A 15,205-nucleotide genomic window follows, 5' to 3' on the forward strand; every position below is an offset into this window, starting at 1 on the left:
GATAGAAGAGTATTGTCCCAGAGATGAAGTTCAAAATCTGGAAAACGAGTTGTGGAACCTTAAGATGAAAGGTTCAGACATTAAAGCCTACACAACCAGATTTAACGACCTCTCCTTTCTATGTTCAACTCTAGTAACCCCTGAGCATGTGAAGGTGGAATGTTATATTTGGGGTCCGTCTCCTAAGATCAAGGGTATGGTCATGTCTTCGAGACCTACAACCTTTGAAAGTGCCAAGAATATGGCTAAACGATGACCAACAATGAGGTTAGTCAGGGAAACATGGAGGCTGGAGTTGAAACCCCTAAGTCTGAATCAAACAAGAAAAGGAAATTTCCTGAAAGAAAATCAAACCCACCTAAGAAGCAAGAAACTAAGAAGGTCTATGCGGAAACTCCAGCCGTAACAACAACACCTGCACCACAAAAGAACTACACAAACAATTACCCAAAGTGTAATGTCTGCCATAGAAACCACCTGGGAGATTGTTACCATTGCACCCAGTGCAAAAAGAAGGGACATACTGCAAATTACTGTAAGAAAGTTATGAATACATGAGGAAATCGAAATTTCGATACCAGGGACGGTAACGGGGAAGAAAGGACGTTACGACTGTAGGGAGAAAGGCCATATCTCATGAAACTGCCCAAAATGGAAGAATAAAGGTGGGAACGCCCGTGGGAGAGCTTTTGTGATTGGAAACAGGGACGCCATTCAGGATCCGTCAGTGGTCACTGGTACGTTCCTTGTTAATAACTTGTATGCTTCAATACTTTTTGACTCCGGTGTGCCGATAAAAGTTTTATAACTCCATCTTTTCAACAACTTTTAAATCACGAGTCTAACAAATTAGAAACATCATATGAAGTAGAAGTAGCGAATGGCCAGATAGAAAGCACAACCAAAATCCTAAGAGATTGCTTGTTAACTCTAAACAACCACACTTTCCACATAAATCTATTGACTATTCCCATAGGTAGTTTTGACATTATCATAGGAATGGATTCGCTTGCTCCTCACCACGCCGAGATTTTGTTTTATGAGAAGGCCGTACGATTAACCCTACCAAGCGGAGAGATCCTAACCATTTATGGGGATAAGTTGGGGAAAAACCTTAAGCTCATTTCTTGCACAAAGGCGCAAAAATATCTACATAAGAAATGTTATGCCTTTCTGGCTCACATAGTAGATAAGAAGAATGGAACAAAGGAATTGAAATACATACCTCAGGTATGTGATTTTCCTGACGTCTTTCCCGAGGATCTACCTGGATTACCCCCGAACCGACAAGTTGAATTTAGAGTCAACCTAACCCCAAGCGTCGCACCAGTAGCTAAGTCACCCTATAGATTGGCTCCTTCTGAGATGCAAGAGCTTGCAAGCCAATTACAAGAAATTCTGGACAAGGGTTTCATAAGACCAAGTTTCTCTCCTTGGGGAGCCCCGGTCCTGTTTGTCAAGAAGAAGGATGGATCATTTCGGATGTGTATTGATTACAGAGAACTTAATAAGTTAACGATAAAGAATCGATACCCACTCCCTAGAATCGATGATTTGTTCGATCAACTGCAAGGGTCTAGCTACTACTCCAAGATTGACCTAAGGTCCGGATACCACCAACTCTTGTTATTGTAAACTGACATACCTAAGACCGCATTCAGAACTCGGTATGGTCATTACGAGTTTCTTGCCATGTCTTTCGGCCTAACGAATGCCCCAGCAGTATTCATGGATCTAATGAACCGTGTTTGTAAACCTTACCTGGATAAGTTTGTGATTGTATTCATTGACGACATCTTGATATACTGACAGACAAAGGAGGAACACGGCCAACATCTACGATTGATATTGGAACTATTGAGAAAGGAAAAATTATATGCAAAATTTTCCAAATGTGAATTTTGGATAAGAGAAGTGCATTTCCTAAGGCATGTTGTTAGCAATAGAGGGATACATGTGGATCCCACAAAAATTAAAGCAATCAAGAATTGGGAGGCACCGAGAACGCCGACAGAAGTGCGCCAATTTTTAGGACTCGCTGGTTACTATCAAAGGTTTATCGAAATTTATCCAAAACAGCAAAGCCTCTCACTGCACTAACACAGAAAGATGTGAAATTCAACTGGGAAGAAAAGCAGGAAGCTGCATTCCAAACATTAAAACACATGTTGTACAGTGCACCAATCCTATCACTCCCTGATGGAACAGAAGACTTTGTCTTTTACTGTGACGCATCTCATCAAGGGCTGGGTTGTGTATTAATGCAGAGAAGCAAGGTGATTGCTTATGCTCCGCGACAACTAAAAGTGCACGAGGTCAACTACACTACTCATGATCTTGAGCTAGGAGCGGTAGTTTTTGCCCTAAAGATTTGGAGGCAATACTTATATGGTACTAAATGCACAATCTTTACAGATCACAAGAGTCTCCAGCATATCTTCGACCAAAAAGAACTCAATATGAGACAATGAAGATGGGCCGAACTGCTAAATGATTACGACTGTGAAATTCATTATCACCCTGGCAAGGCTAATGTAGTGGCAGACGCTCTGAGTCGGAAAGAGCATGTGAAACCTAGACGTGTGCGTGCACTGACCATAACCATTCATTCCGATCTAAGTACACAGATACGGGAAGCCCAACTTGAAGCTATAAAAGAAGAAAATATTACGGAAGAAGCCCTGCGAGGAATGGAAAAGCAATTCGAGCTTAAAGATGATGGGACACGATATTTCATGAACCGAATCTGGACGACCAAATTCGGAGAAATTAGGAGTCTAGTCATGGATGAAGCTCACAAAACGAGATATTCTGTCCATCCCGGATCCGACAAGATGTACCAGGACCTAAAGAGGTTGTATTGGTGGCCGAACATGAAAGCAGAAATTGCTACATATGTAAGCAAGTGTTTGACCTACTCAAAAGTTAAAGCCGAGCATCAAAAGCCCTCAAGGTTACTCCAACAACCGGAGATTCTAGAATGGAAATGGGAACCGATCACTATGGACTTTATCACTAAGCTACCCCGAATGTCGAGTGATTATGGCACCATCTGGGTGGTAGTGGATAGGTTGACCAAGTCTGCTCACTTCCTACCAATCAAAGAGACACACAAGATGGAAAAACTGACCCGAACCTACCTTAAGGAAATCGTGAAACTTCATGGGGTGCCAATCTCTATCATTTCTGACAGAGACAGTAGATTTACCTCATGATTTTGGCAGTCCCTCCAAAAGTCCTTAGGAACACATTTGGACATGAGCACAAATTATCACCCACAAACAGATGGCCAGAGTGAACGAACCATCCAAACCGTAGAGGATATGCTCCGATCTTGCGTATTAGATTTCGGAAAATCGTGGGATATTCATTTACCCTTAATTGAGTTTTTGTATAACAACAGCTACCACTCCAGCATAAAAGTTGCACCATTTGAGGCGCTATACGGAAGAAAATGTCGTTCATCGCTATGTTGGGCAGAAGTTAGAGATACACAACTAGCTAGGAGGCATTCTGGAGATACTCTACGGACCGGACCCGAAATAATCCACGAGACGACCGAGAAAATCGTGCAAATCAAAGAGCGATTGAAAGGTGCACATAGTCGTCAGAAAAATTATGCTGACGTAAGACGTAAACCCTTGGAATTCCAAGTGGGCGATAGAGTTATGTTAAAAGTATCACCTTGGAAAGGGATGATTAGATTCGGAAAGAAGGGAAAACTAAACCCACGGTACATTGAACCCTTCAAAATTCTTGAAAGAATTGGGCTTGTTGCTTATCGCCTTCAATTACCTCAAGAATTGGAAAAAGTACACAATGTTTTCCATGTCTCAAATTTGAAAAAGTGTCTGGTCGAGGACACTCTTGTCATCCCTCTCGGCGAAATCGAGTTAAACACTGATCTACACTTTATTGAAGAACCAGTTGAGATTATGGACCGTGAAATCAAGAAATTAAGACAAAGTCGCATCCCTATCGTGAAAGTGCGCTGGAACTCAAAAAGGGGACTAGAGTTCACGTGGGAACAAGAGGATCAAATAAAGAAGAAATGCCCCCAATTGTTCGACAACGATACACCTATCAATTGAATTTCGGGACGAAATTCTTTTAATGAGGGGAGAATGTAACAATCATAAAAATTAGGTCGAGGTCTACCGTATAAAGACCAAAACTAATTGTGACAGAGGACTTAATGTACGACGTTCTTATAAAAATAAGTATATATATATATATATATATATATATATATATATATTTAACAATAAGAATCGTTTAATATAGATCATTATTAGAATGCGACTAGTTATATGCTAATAAAATCAATAAGATATGTATACGATTAAGTTCATATAGTAGAAGGGTATTATTTATAAAAATATCTAAGTCCATGAAATTATGTTAGGTAATAATAAGTGAACCTTATTATTTTTATGACAAAAGTGTAACAAAATATATGGAGCATGAATATATATATATATATATATATATATATATATATATATATATATATATATATAAGTGTGTATATGGTTAGGAAATCTCGAAAACTTCCTCATCCATACCCAAGAGTTCATTATTGACGTAATACACCTCATGTAAGGGTTAGTATGACATTATTTGCAACATACTACTAGCCATAAGAATTAAAGGCCAAAGTCAACACCTAGGACTATACTCTCCTCTCTCTCACGTGGTTAATGCTCTTTCACCCACCAAATCCCACCTTTTCTTCATGTAGCAAGTACCATACACTATATGGGGTGGCTTTCAAGACTAACTCAAAAGTACAAAGGTAGATGAGGTGAAGTAGCTTAACTTTCATGAGAAACCAAAGAAGTACCCTAATGATGAAAACATGGACACGTGGGGTACCTTAAAAGACTAGCACACTCCTCCTCCATCTACCTCACGTGTCCTCTTTCCCTCACAAGTCTCTTATCCATGAAAAACCCCAAGCCTTTATTAGAGAGTGTAGTTGCTTCTATAAATGGCCAAAAGTACATATTGAGGGAAAGTGGACAGCTTTAGGAGGGTATAAAAAGGGCAATATTGGGAACCTTTAACCCAGAAAAAAAATCAGCCTCAAACTTCTTTCCTCTCTACTTTCCCTCTTGTGTTCGGAGTTTACCAAGGAACACCTCCACCGGAGGTGTTTGTTGACCTGTTACCGGCGAGAAAAGAGGCAACAGCCTCTTGGAAATTGCTCCCTGTTTAACCACACTTCGAGATAGCCAAACACCCTACTTTTAGTCGATCTTTTTGCCACCTGTTTCCCCTCGATAACAGCCACTGGAAGAGGAAGAAAAAGGGCAAGGGAGTTGCCGGAAACACCACTGCCCAACCCGTTTCTGTCGACAGCCCCTGTAGTGTTTTAGGTGAGTTTATTTCAAATTAAAAGTCTGGAATACTTGCTGTTATGAGCACCCCTATGAAGTTTGTTAATCTAAATTTAGATTCGTTTACTGTTGGTGAAGGTACCGGGTCTTGAACGAAGCACAAACTTCATCGAATCCTCCCGTCTAAACTCAAGAATCACGCTCCAAATGTGAGTCTTTATGGCCCCGTTTTTACATTTTTTTACTTATTTGGGGGAGACACATACTTGAGTATTTTGATATAATAAAATGGCAAAAAATTTATATGTTACATGCATACACAGTTAGTACCAGATGCAAAAATTGTTAAAGTAAATGTTTATTATAGATACTATTTTTACAAATAACGTTTGTTAAAAAGGTGGTGGTTAGTAATGGTTATACACAAGAATTTTATAAAATGTTAGACTTATTTACAAGCACTTGTGTAAACAAAAAGTTAGATAAGAGTAATCTAGTGTTATATTATTTGTCAGCACAAATAAAAGTATCGTTAAGAACTTATGTCAAAATTTTGATAAATGAACATGTTTAACTTGTCATGATAGGTATAACCATATGACTTGAATATATTAGGGCATTAAGCTTATTTTTCATCAAGTATTGATAGTAAAGAATTAAACGAGATGATAAAATAAAAATATACAAATGAATTATAAAATGGTATCAAGAGTATGAAAATAACCCACAAGTAGTTATATATTATGGTATAATACGAAATCTTGTAGATAAATAATGTGTTTGTATTTTTAAGACTAATGTTTACTTACAAACGAAAATAATACGTTTCAACATTAAGTAAATATTAAAAATACAAAAATATTCGATTAAAGCGACAACCGGTCAACCGACGTAACACCGACACATATGAAGTACTCGACTACGCTAAAGGAACATCTTTCCTATCGGTTGGTAGATTGAAATTATTTGAGTCAATACCGTCTCTTTATTTGAAAGCTAGGTTAAATTTAATATTTAACTAAATGCACTAGATAAAAATAAAATCATAAATAAAGACTCGCGTTGGTGATCATTGGAAGCGGAGGATCTTTATTGTCATGTATTTCGCGGATTGTGTATCATGTGTGTGCTTGTGGGAGGAATGTATCGAAAGGGGTGGAGGAGAGAGTTTGTTGATGGTGTGTTTTTCCCTTGTAAGGATCCGATCTTGGAATCGACACCAAGCTCTATAACTGTTAATCCAAGAGGAATCATATACTGTTGGTCTATGTACACGATATAAATTTATAATAAAGAACTTTGGTGTAGATCTAATTCTTATGGAAAGATTTATACGAATGGTTATTTTCCGTTTGTGGTTGCTAGCTACAACTTCGTTTGACGAGGAAACAGGCATCAAGTGTTTCTTTCTTCGTTACTACACGACTGCTTTTAAACGTTAGTAACGATCTCGATTCCTCTTTATTTATTTGTATTGTGCCTGTGTGGCTTGTTTATTGCGCCTATGCGATTTGTGGAGGAGCAACGAATAGTGTCGGTTATGGGCAAATTAATATATTGTAGATTTTTATTCGAAGATGTATAGTTCTAGATTGAGTAAATTCTCCCAATTTGGGACCGAGAGTGTCGAGTGTTAGGACGCTATATATTTCTCCTTACGACATAACTTTTCATAACGGACAAGATCCAAAGAATAAAAATCGTGATGAAAATGACTAATATTTATCGTTTAAAAAGCGGCTGAATAGAAAAATATGCTTTATAATTTACCGGTCTTTGGAAACATTATTTTGAATTATAAAAATCTTCGGAGTCAAAAGAAAACCTATAAAGCTCACCAACATTATTGTTGACGTATTTTCAAAGTGTATGTGTCTCTAGGTGTCCAAGGTGGCCAGAAGAACTCTCAGCACGTGTGAGGAAGATGGGTTTGACGTTGAGAATAAATTGTTGGCTCTATAGTAGCCTTTTGTCTCTTTTATGTTGTAAGAAATTGAAATCCGCGTCTAACGCTTTTGGACTATTAAACAATGTGTTTTGTCATATTCATACTTCGGATTAATGTAATGTCGAATAAATTCTATTATTATTTCATTAGATGTTGTTGACTATGATCGAAATGTTTAAGTCGCAACCCCGACGTTTCCGCCGTTGGTCAGGGCGTGACAAAACTCGCACACTATTGGAACCTTGGAGATAGAACTCGGACTCCCTGTAGCAACCCGCATATCCATTTCATACGCCAAAAACCCATACAACCCTGCTGTAGACTATGTCTCGCTCTGGCAGCATAACAGAAAGCTGATCCAGATCTGGTACACTTTCCATACACCGTAAGCACTCCTCCACTAGGGGCTTGTATGGTCACCATCTAACGCTCACAGTCGATCATAGCTCCAAACCGACTCAACCAATCCATGCTCACTATGACACAGACATCACCCATCGTGATAGGTACCAGGTCTATCGAAAACTCAACACCAAAAATCTCTAGCACACATCCTCAGGATACATCAGTAGCGAAAACCGCATGCTTGTCGGCTATAGAAACCCTCAGAGGTCGACTCAACGCATCACGTCGGATACTGATGTGACGTCTAAAAGCTTAGGCCACGAAAGATCGACTCGCACCCGAGTCAAATAACACCAAAGCGGGTACATAACTCATAAGAAAAGTACCAGCCACAACATGAGGTGTTGCGCGGACCTCCTACGTTGTCAGCTAAAAATCTCTTTCACGAGCCATCAAAGCCTCGACCTTCACCGACTGACTATCAGTAGTATGCAAAGTAGCAGGAGTAGAAACCTGAGCTAATACCTGAATGAGCTGAGGGCACTCGACCTTCCGATGGCCGGTCTGGTTGCAGTGAAAGCAAACTGCAAACCCCTTGGGGCAATCCTTCGCCATGTGCCCCTCCTTGCCACATTTGTAGCAAATACCTGCCTAATATGATCCCTCGTGACTCTTTCCGCACTTACCATAAGCGCGGCCCTTCTGGTCCCCAGCTCTCGCATCAGCGGGCTTATACCGCTTCGTCACCGTCTGCGACTGCACTGGCCTACGGTCCCTCCCCTAGGACTCTGTCTCCTCCCTGGCCTGCAACTCAAGCTTGATCTCCCTCTGCTTGGCATTGGTCCTAAAGCTCAACCAATGTCCTGTACGATGAGTTCGCAACGAGTCCTGTATATACCTCCTCAGTATGCTCAGATATCGGCTCACACATGCCTGCTCGGTAGACACGTGCTCAGGGAAAAACATCGCCCTCTCATGGAACATCCTCAGAATCTCAATCACAATTTCTGTCTTCTACTTGAGAGACAAAAACTCCTGGGCCAACCATTCCCTCTAGCATGCATCCCTAACATCTCATAAATATCTCATAACACAAATAAGTAAGGGTATTTGGGAAATTACCGTTCTGGCTTTGACTGATTGTATACACTGCTCCATCTCGTTTTTCTCTTTAAACTCTTGTCGTTTTTTTTGAAAAAATAATTTCTTTTGAAATTTTTTCTCAAATCCCCAGTTTGAGTCAAACACACCCGAAGGTATATCCGAATCCATCAAACCAAGGCTCTGATACCAACTTATAACACCGTAAATTTCCAAACCAAATTTTCATTTTAAAAATCACATTAATTTCATTATCACAATCACAAAAACCCCAAACTATTTAGTTATCAAAACACATGTTCATAAATTGTTCAAAACACAATGCAGGATCCTCCAAATCATGCCTCCACTCGTGTGTGTACAATCAAGCCGGTGCCTTCCCGTGATCCTGAGAAGTACCTGAAACACGTAGCACATAACACGGTAAGCATAAAGCTTAGTGAGCTCCCCAAAATACCATACACATCTCATTAGCCTCTCGTGGCTATACTCGAATAAGACCTTACGGTCAATGTGTGTCAGTGGAACCCTCCGGTCCCACAACGCGGGTGGACCCTCTGGTCCTAACTCAGTAAGCTCAGAACAATACACATCATAAATCACAAAGACATAATGCAGAATATCACAATAGTCAATATAAGTACATAAGACCCTCCGGTCACACAAAGGTTACCACTAGGTAAGTATTGTGAGAAGACTCACCTCGTAAGCAAGTAAGGAAACTGAATACCCCTCGAACAGTCTAACCCCCGCCTACATGTAATAAGCATCTCTAATTAACACTTAAAGATCACAACTCTAAATAAACTCATGATAATCCCTCTTTAACTCTTGGGATGGGTAAAAGACCATTTTACCCCTCCATGACTTCTGTCTCTCAAGTTTTACCAAACCCTAAAGTCAACAAAAGTCAACACTCGAGTCAACAGTCCATGTTGACCCAACTCGTCGAGTGCATCTATGCGACTCGTCGAGTCCCTTCGTTTCCTCAGAACCCTTATGAAAGTCCAACTCAACTCATCGGGAAAACCCTAGCCGACTTGTCGAGTCAGCTCATTGACTCGATAAGTCCATTCAATCTGTATTCTCATTCAGACGTTTTAAGGTAGATCTACCACTCCAAACCCTAGATCTAGTCTCCCAAGGCTCGAATGTCACGTAAATCTTCAATCTCGATCATACGATTCTACCTACGATCTTACGATCCTAACTGCGATCCTACCCCAAATACGATTCTTTTACGATCCGGATCGTTTTTCATACCTATGATCGTAGGATCGTACGATCTTACGAACAAGATCGCGATTTTGATAACCATGGGAGAGAGTATTATGTTAAGAGAAATTAAATTACCTCCTACCTTTTATGCTTACAATTATTCTTATCCATTAAAATTATGACAAATCACCATTCAATTTAATTTTATTTGATATATTCATAATATAACATTAATGAGTTAGTTAAAAAGATATGGAATGCTGACATTTATCATAATTTTATTGGGTAACAACATTTATAGATATAAAAAATAAGAAACAATTTAATTTATAGTTTAATCATTAAAAAAATGTTTAAAATGATTTATTCCTTTGTCGATATTTACTAGTACAAAACTTATACCACGTGAATTGTTTGTAAAATGATGATAATAAAAGTAATATTTAATAGTTTTTGTTTCACTTCCCAAGAGAAAGGCATTAAATATTATATTGGTGACGTGCAGTGTTTCGATGCTCCAACGCCCGCCATCGGCCCCATCCTCATCCTCTTTCCCCCAAAATCAATTTCGCCCTACTTTCCATACCCGTCTCAATTTCCCTAATTTCATCCCTTGACGCTTTCAAACACAAAGCCTACATCAATTTCATCCGTGTAATCGACATCTCCGCTCAATTTCGCCGGGGTTTCAAGATTCCGGCAAGGATAAATAGGTTTTGTTCAGAAGAGATAATGGTCGCCCCAGAAGACGATGATAATTCGAATTGTTTCTTCGATTTCAGCTTGATTGAACAGATTCCAGTCCCCGGAGGCGAACTTCCACCTCTCGAATCGGATTTTCACTGGTCGTCTAATCCGTTTCCCGGTCCGTCCAATCTCAGGTTAGTTTTCATAGTTCTAATTCAGTATATGGGTTTAATCAAGCTTATCTTTGAGGTCACTTTATCCGAAAAAGGATTCTCGTTGTTCTGCATTGCTACTATATGTTCTATTTTGCTCAATTTCTGAATCTCTTAGTTATTCTTAAACTAGTTAAATTACATCGACTAATTAAAAATCTATACTTGCAATTTATTGAATTTTTGAAGATATGCATAAAAAGTTTATGTATGTAGCTCTTCTGATATATATTTTAAAACTTTCTTTTTTACTTCTGTGCTGTTCCCTTTTTTTTTTTTTTTTCTTTATTTGTGTTTCAATAGTAACAGAGGGATGCAATCTTTGTTGTTATGAAATTTAAATGTTTAAGGGCTCCACCCATAAAAAAGAAGCATTCAAATTCATAAAGATAAACAACATCACAAAAATAAAAAATCCTAAAACCATTTTGTTTATAGCAGTGCAGGGTTTTTAGACTCATCTGGAAAACCAAATTGTAGCAATGAACTTGGGTCAAGAAAAAGGTACATTATTTATATATATATTTATCTATTTTAGAAATCGTTTAAACCGAGTAAAAGTTACTATTATTAAATATTAACTCTTGTTTTTATTTATAATAACACAAAGGAAGTTTTTTTGTAGGGCGAATCCTGGATTATGTTCTTCTACTGATACAAAAGCATGCAGAGAAAAAAGGAGGAGAGATAAGCTGAATGAAAGGCATGATTTTAAGCCTTGTTTCTTTTTTACTCCATCAATAAATTTCTCACTTGTTTATAAAATTTATTGCTTTGACATTTTTACCCTTTGGTTGGCTGAAAAGGTTCCAAGAGCTAAATGAAATACTTGACCCCGGAAGGCCACCTAAGACGGATAAAACCGTAATTTTGGGTGATGCGATTCGAAGGGTGAATCAATTGAGAGATGAAGCATTGAAGCTTAAAGAGTCTGCTCAAGAATTACAGTCAAAAATCAATGAATTAAAGGTAAATGTTTAAATTTAATATACAAAGTTAATGAGTAAATTGTTTTACTAATAATTTTTTATTTATTGTAAGGCTGAGAAGAATGAGCTAAGAGATGAGAAGCAGAAACTGAAGGCAGAAAAGGAGAGATTAGAACAGCAAGTGAAAGCTTTTGGTAGATCTCCGGCACCGGCGGCGGCAACGGCGGCTTTCTTCCCACCACCGCCACATGCCGCCATGCCAATACCTTTTCCGGCGAACCACATGGTGGATGGGAAGTTTATGCCGATCATGGGATACCATGGAGTTCCAATGTGGCCTTTTGCTCCTACTGCTGCTGTTGATACCTCAGAGGATCATGTTCATCGTTCACCTCTTGCTTAAGAAAAATCAATTTTTTTTTTTTTTAAAATAACTTTTTTTTATTGATGGAATTGTTGGATGCTAATTAAATTTGTTAGGTAAATTAAGTTATCTTGCTATGGGGATAATTAAGTAGTTAACCCTAAGTGGGTTCTCATTGATATTGTTGTAATCAGAGATTTATAATGGATTTTTATTAGCGATGTTTAAAGAAGGAAAAGTAAATAAACTATAAAGCCCTTTGTGTATTACTCTAAAACCATGTTGTTTTTATTTTTTTGCTTTTAATATAAATGTGGCAATGCAAATTGTTGGTTGACGACTTTGCTAGATTAGGTGTAGGCCTGACAATCGTGTCGTTATCGGGTTGGCGTGTCGCGGGTTGGCGGGTCAAAATATGCCAACTCAAACACGACCCATTTAAATATACAGGTCACAGGTTGACGGGTTTGGAACATAAACCTATATATGACCCACCAACCCATTTATTTATACAGGTTCATAAGTTGGCGGGTTCGTGGGTTAGATTTAGGTTCGTGGGTCTGAATTTTAGATATTTAAGTCTTAAACATCAAAATGAAAATTAAAAACATTCATAAAACATTTTACAGACTTAGCCTTATAGATTACGACTTATGATCTTAGACCATCCGCCACGAGTCATAATGCCAAAACAGTCAAATGGTCTATGAATAAATGATATATATTATATAACACTTATTAAATATTAATACTTGATACATAAATATATTTAAAAATAAAATAATTTTTTTATTAAGAATATAAACGTGATGGTGGGTCAACCCGTTTGTTTTTTGAGAAACTCATATATGACCCGTTTAATAAACGGGTTGGCAGGTTGGCGGGTTAGCGGTTTGGCAGGTTGAAAAACTCAACTCAAACCCATTTATTTCGTGTCGTATCGCGGGCCGTGTCGCGTGTCGTGTCAAAAATTTCCAGCGCTAATTAAGTGTGTACAAATGGAATATTAAGGTTGACACCGAGGAAATCGGGGAATTGAAGTATCAATGTTAAACCAACTCTAAGACCGGAAGTAGTGGGAGTGAAGCTTCTCTTACTTTTTGTGGGTCATATCCTCCTTTCCCTCGCTTTTTTTTTTCTCATCTAAAATCAAAGGAATGGGTGGGAAGCTTCCCTTACTATTTTGTTTTTTTTTAAAATAAAATTAATTGATATTTATGATTTATAATTTTTAAATTAAAAACAACCAAAAAATTTAATTAAAAATAAAAAAACATTTAATTAATTAAAATAAAAATTACATTAAACCTAATATTTAAATTAGTAGAAAATTAAAGTCTATTTTGTAATTTTCGAAAACTATTTTTGTGAAGAGAATTTAAAGTTGAGTGTATTCTGTCATAAAACCAAGACATAGGGGCCAAATATGCCATTTCCAGAAACTTTCATCTTCTTCGTGTTTAAAACCTGCAACTCCAAAAAAAAAAAACAAATTTCAGCCACTCACAGGAAGAGAGAGAGAACGCGGGGTATCGTCCCCTCACCCATTCCCGCATCACCTTCCCCGCACGACGGTGTGGTGTTACGTCGGGCGGCAACCTCCTCACGACCCTTCCCCGCTCCCACTCCGTTCGGCCTAACAAACTGACCACCCATAGTCCTTGTTGAAATACCATGTTACGATTCTTCCATAATCCTCATAGTTTTTTTTTTTTTTTTTTTTTTTTTTTTTTTTAATTTTTTAATTTTTATTTTATTTATTTATTTAAATTTCAAATAGAAACAAGAATCCTACCTCGACTTACACGATTCAATATAGAATAGGCTTGTTGAATCCATCAGAATATTATATCCATATTTGTTTTAGAACAAGCGTTTTAGGGCATCAAAATTTTAACTAAGATTCTAATGAAACAAAGTTTTTTCAAATACACACGATGAAGGCTGGACCAGATACTTAAGGATGATCCATGAAGATGATAAAGATGACAGACGACAACTGTGACATTTCCAATTTTACGGCCAAAAAAATATTGATTTGTTTATGATTAATTTAAAATCAGAGTATCCTTTTGAAGAATAATATTGCGTAATTTGTTCTCAATATAGGATAAATATATTATCAAAACATTTCCGAATAAATATATTTTAATTATATTAAAAACATTGAGATGTCATCGTTAATACAATACATAAACATAAACGGAAATAGTACATGCCTTAAAAACATCTATTATTCTATTGGCCTATAATCCATCAATCTTTCATCTGTTCGTCATACTTGTACTCTTGTGCCATTACCTATAATACAACAAATTGAGTGGGTCAGGTTTCAGAGTCTGGTGAGCACATCGGGTTTTCAACCCAAAATAATTAAATTCTTTATTTTGTAGTGATTTTAGCCAAGGAGAAGAAGAGAAAGAGCATCTAGTCCATCATTTCTACATTCAAGTCTCACCACCAAGCATTTGCACATCTTCTGGACCTTTTGTGAGTTTGTAGTTCATTGCTTTATGAGTCCATTAGCCTAGATCTATATTTTTATGCTAAAACCTTCATTTTCAAGATGATGTAGAGGTTGGAATCCATAAAGTTGCCAACTTTATGGATCTCTAGTGTCTCTTGAGTAGTATAGTTGCTAGATCTGGAAGATGGTTGAGTTGTATGACTCTTGCATGAGATTTTGTGTCATTTTTCCCTTTTGTGCCCTAACTAGTGTTTGGGACATGCATGTCCATGATTTTTATGATGTTATGGAGTAAATAAGACACTATGGGGGATTTGGTTGCTTGGCCAAAAAGAGATTACGAGTTTCATGAAGGACTTCTGATCAGAGCGTTCTCACGAGGAGTGTCACGACGTGAGGATGGGGATTCCTCGAATATTTTGGACTTATTAGGTCACGACGTGACTAACGGCTGTGGGACTTTCAAGTATGAATTGACTTTGACTTTGACCGTTAACTTTGATCAAGTTTTACATAGAGGTATTTTGAGTTGTAATTGAGAATTGGTCACTATTTGATGGATAGGTGACCGGTAGAGCTGATATTCAGAGCCGTG

The 15,205-nt window shown here is 37.9% G+C and overlaps 2 protein-coding genes across 3 annotated transcripts; both read left to right on the forward strand.

Annotated features, from left to right (window-relative positions):
* The first annotated feature begins 252 nt into the window (after nt 1–252).
* On the forward strand, nt 253–4,091 carry LOC145098618 (uncharacterized). The gene is made up of 4 exons (XM_079036244.1): nt 253–535; nt 2,080–2,276; nt 2,628–2,953; nt 3,404–4,091. Exons 1-4 carry the CDS (start codon nt 253–255, stop codon nt 4,089–4,091), a joined length of 1,494 nt encoding a protein of 497 aa, XP_078892370.1.
* A 6,356-nt stretch (nt 4,092–10,447) lies between these two features.
* LOC145102127 (transcription factor ILR3-like) lies at nt 10,448–12,420 on the forward strand. 2 transcript variants are annotated; one of them, XM_079039485.1, is made up of 5 exons: nt 10,448–10,832; nt 11,289–11,354; nt 11,476–11,553; nt 11,657–11,819; nt 11,892–12,420. In XM_079039485.1, exons 1-5 carry the CDS (start codon nt 10,684–10,686, stop codon nt 12,180–12,182), a joined length of 747 nt encoding a protein of 248 aa, XP_078895611.1. In that variant the 5' UTR covers nt 10,448–10,683; the 3' UTR covers nt 12,183–12,420. The 2 variants fall into 2 exon arrangements, with proteins under 2 accessions (XP_078895611.1, XP_078895613.1); XM_079039487.1 differs by having other exon boundaries at nt 11,292–11,354.
* Nucleotides 12,421–15,205: the final 2,785 nt, after the last annotated feature.

The sequence above is a fragment of the Lactuca serriola genome, chromosome 4 (genome assembly GCF_051521515.1).
Source record: "Lactuca serriola cultivar US96UC23 chromosome 4, Lser_US96UC23_V15, whole genome shotgun sequence".
In the NCBI taxonomy this organism is placed as follows: Eukaryota; Viridiplantae; Streptophyta; class Magnoliopsida; order Asterales; family Asteraceae; genus Lactuca; species Lactuca serriola.

Excerpts from the sequence above, each read along its gene's own strand:
- LOC145098618 (XM_079036244.1), top strand. The coding sequence starts at position 253 with ATGACCAACAATGAGGTTAGTCAGGGAAACATGGAGGCTGGAGTTGAA. Across the intron at positions 536-2,079 it reads GGGACATACTGCAAATTACT|CAAAGCCTCTCACTGCACTA; the intron begins GTAAGAAAGTTA and ends TATCCAAAACAG. Across the intron at positions 2,954-3,403 it reads GAGCATCAAAAGCCCTCAAG|CTACCACTCCAGCATAAAAG; the intron begins GTTACTCCAACA and ends GTATAACAACAG.
- LOC145102127 (XM_079039485.1), top strand. The coding sequence starts at position 10,684 with ATGGTCGCCCCAGAAGACGATGATAATTCGAATTGTTTCTTCGATTTC. Across the intron at positions 11,355-11,475 it reads GAACTTGGGTCAAGAAAAAG|GGCGAATCCTGGATTATGTT; the intron begins GTACATTATTTA and ends GTTTTTTTGTAG. Across the intron at positions 11,820-11,891 it reads CAAAAATCAATGAATTAAAG|GCTGAGAAGAATGAGCTAAG; the intron begins GTAAATGTTTAA and ends ATTTATTGTAAG.